Source organism: Myotis davidii, unplaced genomic scaffold, assembly GCF_000327345.1.
Source record: "Myotis davidii unplaced genomic scaffold, ASM32734v1 scaffold766, whole genome shotgun sequence".
Taxonomy (NCBI): Eukaryota; Metazoa; Chordata; class Mammalia; order Chiroptera; family Vespertilionidae; genus Myotis; species Myotis davidii.
Genome location: NW_006296846.1, coordinates 733,206 through 736,805, shown reverse-complemented (window position 1 = coordinate 736,805; position 3,600 = coordinate 733,206). Strand labels below are relative to the sequence as shown.

At 44.3% G+C, this 3,600-nt stretch overlaps 1 protein-coding gene across 1 annotated transcript in view; it reads right to left on the bottom strand.

Moving 5' to 3' along the window:
* Positions 1–3,600, bottom strand: part of LOC102757001 (transmembrane 4 L6 family member 4) — a gene marked incomplete at its 3' end in the record, with an annotated part of 19,552 nt that overhangs the window by 2,006 nt on the left and 13,946 nt on the right. The window contains exon 3 of the mRNA XM_006772585.1: positions 1,974–2,110. Coding sequence (XP_006772648.1) covers positions 1,974–2,110 — 137 coding nt within the window. The remainder of the gene's footprint in view (positions 1–1,973; positions 2,111–3,600) is intronic.

Genomic DNA, 3,600 nt, shown 5'->3' with positions numbered 1-3,600 from the left:
AACCCCTTTGGCGGTCAAACGACCCTTTCACAGGAATCGCCTAAGACCATCCTGCATATCAGATATTTACATAAGGATTCATAACAGTAGCAACATTACAGTTATGAAGTAGCAAGAAAAATAATTTTATGGTTGGGTCACAACATGAGGAACTGTATTTAAAGGGCCAGAAGGTTGAGAACCATTGCTTTAGAGAGTGGAAAAGTCCTTTTTTAAAAGTTTTACTATAGGTAACTGTGGCTTTAGCACCTCCTGGTGGTGAGATCAGCTCACTGGGGAACTTGGAAACAAGAATTGAGTTTGGTGCCTGGAGCAGTCCTCTCAGTCCCACTCACAAACCACCACAGATGCAGGTCCAGGCCCTTCTCCCATCCCCCAAACTCCCAGGTTCTGAGACTCTCAGAGATGCCGGCAATGATTGCTGTGCCCAACTCTCCAACCTCATATTCCTTGGACCTGGGGGCTAATCATATTTCCACACGCTGTGAAGCAAGGGGAGCTGAGGCAGTGTACAGCCAGTTTACTGAGCTGGAGTTTTACAGCATCCTGCTCTTGGGAAGGGCATTCCCATGGAGCAGCAGTAATCCATCAACATCGGAATGGAGCATTACGGAGTTCATGCAACTCACTTCTTGCAGCTGAAGGAAGAGCAGGGGAGCCCCACTGCTTTGCTGGCCACTCTGCCTGGCTTTGGTCCCCTTCTGTGCTTCCCAGCATTCTGTGTCATAGTCTGGCCATTTGTCTGTCTTCTATTCCAATTGTACACTCACAAGGACAGAGACCATGTCCTCTGTGTTAGTTGTCTCATGTGTCTGCTAATAAATTTTGAATGTCTGTGGATACACCACAAATCTCCTTCCCTCAGGCCAGCTTTGGTGCCCTCTTTCATGATCTCTCCTGGTCTCTGTGAAAGCAGCAGTTAGAGGTGAGATCTTGTGCAACTTAAGTCCACCCTCCAGTTCTGCCTCATAGACCAACATGCCTGAGACTTGCAAATTAAGATGACAGGAGAAGATGCTCAACATCACTAATCCTCGCAGAAATGCAAATTAAAATCACAATGAGCTATCATTTTGCACCTGTCAGAATGGCTATCATCAATAAATTAACAAACAAGTGCTGGTGAGGATATGGGGAAAGGGGAACCTTTGTGCACTGTGTGGGAATGCAGGCTGGTGCAGCCACTGTGGAAAACAGTATGAAGTTTCCTCAAATAATTTAAAATGGAAATGCCTTTGGACCCAACAATCCCATTTCTGGAAATATATCTGAAGATCCCAAGACACTAATTGTAAAGAATATTTGCACCCCCATGTTCATAGCAGTGTTATTTACAATAGCCAAGATCTGGAAACAACCCAAATGACCATCAGTAGATGAGTGGATAAAAAAAGCTGTGGTACATTTACATAATAGAATACTTACTTGGCCATAAGAAAAGAAGGAACTCTTACTCTTTGCAACAGCGTGGACGTACTTGCAGAGCATTATGTTAAGTGAAATAAGCCAATCAGAGAAAGACAAGTACCATATGATTTCACTCATATGTGGAATCTAATTTATAAAATACTAGATAAACAAACAAAATAGAAACGGGCTCATAGATAGAGAACAGACTGACAGCTGTCAGAGAGGAGGGTGGTTGTGGGGCTGGGTGTAAGAAATAAAAAAATATCTCATAGACACAAACAACAGAATGGTGATTACCAGAGGAAAAGGGGAGTATGGGGGTAGAAAAGTGTATATGGTGATGGAAGGAGACTTGACTTGGGGTGTTGAGCCCACAATACAATATAAAGATTATGTGTTATAGAATTGTACACCTGAAAGCTATATGATTTTATTAATCAATGCCACCCTAATAAATTCAATTAAAAGAAAAAGACGACAGGACATGTGCAGTGTCTCCCTTTGGCCATTTATCTGCCTGTGTCCCTTGTGGTGACGAATGGGCATTGAAGGGTGTACCTTACCCATCATGGAAGGGGTAGCCCCACTCGTTATTATCCATGAGACATTTAGGACCATGACTGACTGAGATGAGTGAGATGACAAATGAGTACCCAGCACCCAAGAATCCAATCCCAGCAAATATTATGGAGGAGAACATCTGAAAGAGAATAATAGAGACAGTTAGGTTCTTAAGTTGGTCCACAGGTTGTTCTCAACACACTTAACCAGCCTGCTGTTGAGCATGGTAGCTACAGGATGTTACAGGAAGATATCAGTCTTTCCAAAAGATGGGGCCTCTGGGGTCTCCTATAATGATTTGGTGACATTAGCACACAGGCTCTGCTTATGGGAAAAATCAGAAGTCTAAATATTCTCCTTGAGATCTAAATCATTAAGTCCAACCTCTCTTCCATGTAGTAGCAGCTTTTAAAATATCTGCAGACCTTTTATATCTTAAACATGTTTTGCATTTAACATATCTCCTCCCCTTCCACTCTCTAAAAGTTTTTCTTTGGGTTCAGCAAGCCCAACATTCTAGTTCTTTCAAATGTTTTTATATGACATAAATTACTAGCATCTTTTTTAAAAACTTAATTATAAAATCAAAATAGAATTATATATCTGGTAATACTAGAGGCCCGGTGCATGAATTCATACACCAGTGGGATAGCTCAGCCTGGACTGTGGGATCGGCTGAAACCAGCTCTCCAACATCCCCCAAAGGATTTTGGATTGTAAGAGGGTGCAGGTCAGGCCAAGAGACTCCACCAGTGCATGATTGGGGCCAGGGAGGGACTGCCGGAGAGTTCCAGGGCATGTCTGGCCCATCTCACTCAGTCCTGATCGACTGGACCCTAGCAGCAAGCTAACCTACCAGTCAGAGCATCTGCCCCCTGATGGTCAGTTCATGTCATAGTGACTGATCGACCAGTTGACTGTCTGCCCCCGGTGGTCAGTGAACATCATAGCAAGCGGTTGAACGGCCTTAGCATATCATTAGCATACTAAAAGCCTGGTGCATGAAATTCATGCATGGGGTGTGGGGTCCCTAGGCCTGGCCTGCAACAACGCAAGCGTTCTGTGTCTGGACTGGCTAGAGGCCCTCCGCAGCCAGGCACAGAATGCTTGCCTCATTGCCAGGGCAACGACGCAAGCATTCCTCCCCCCAACCCCCTCTGGCCGCTTTGTGCCTGCTGCCCAGAGGCCCTCCACGGCCAGGGTGGAATGCTGGCCTCGTCACTGTGGCAACGAAGCAAGCATTCCAACAGGCCACTCTCTTCCATGCTGCCCGCTCTCAGTGGCCGCCCCCCCGGGACTGGGGGACTCTGGGGCTGAGAGGACTGGGAGCCACCATCTTGTGGCTATGGGTGCTGACATCTTTGTTACAGAATGATGGTTAATTTGCGTATTACCCTTTTATTAGATAGGATTGCTCTTTGATTGGTTGAACAGATGACTGGACAAGTAGCATATTAGGCTTTTATTATATAGGACTAGTAGCCTGGTGCACAAAATTCGTGCACATTAAAAGGGAATTAATTAGTGGAGATATTTTAATATTGCTATTTTCCCTTTCTCTATAATAGAAGTGTGAGAGATGAAAAGAAATTAGTAAAATGTATATGAAAATCATATATCAATTTATTA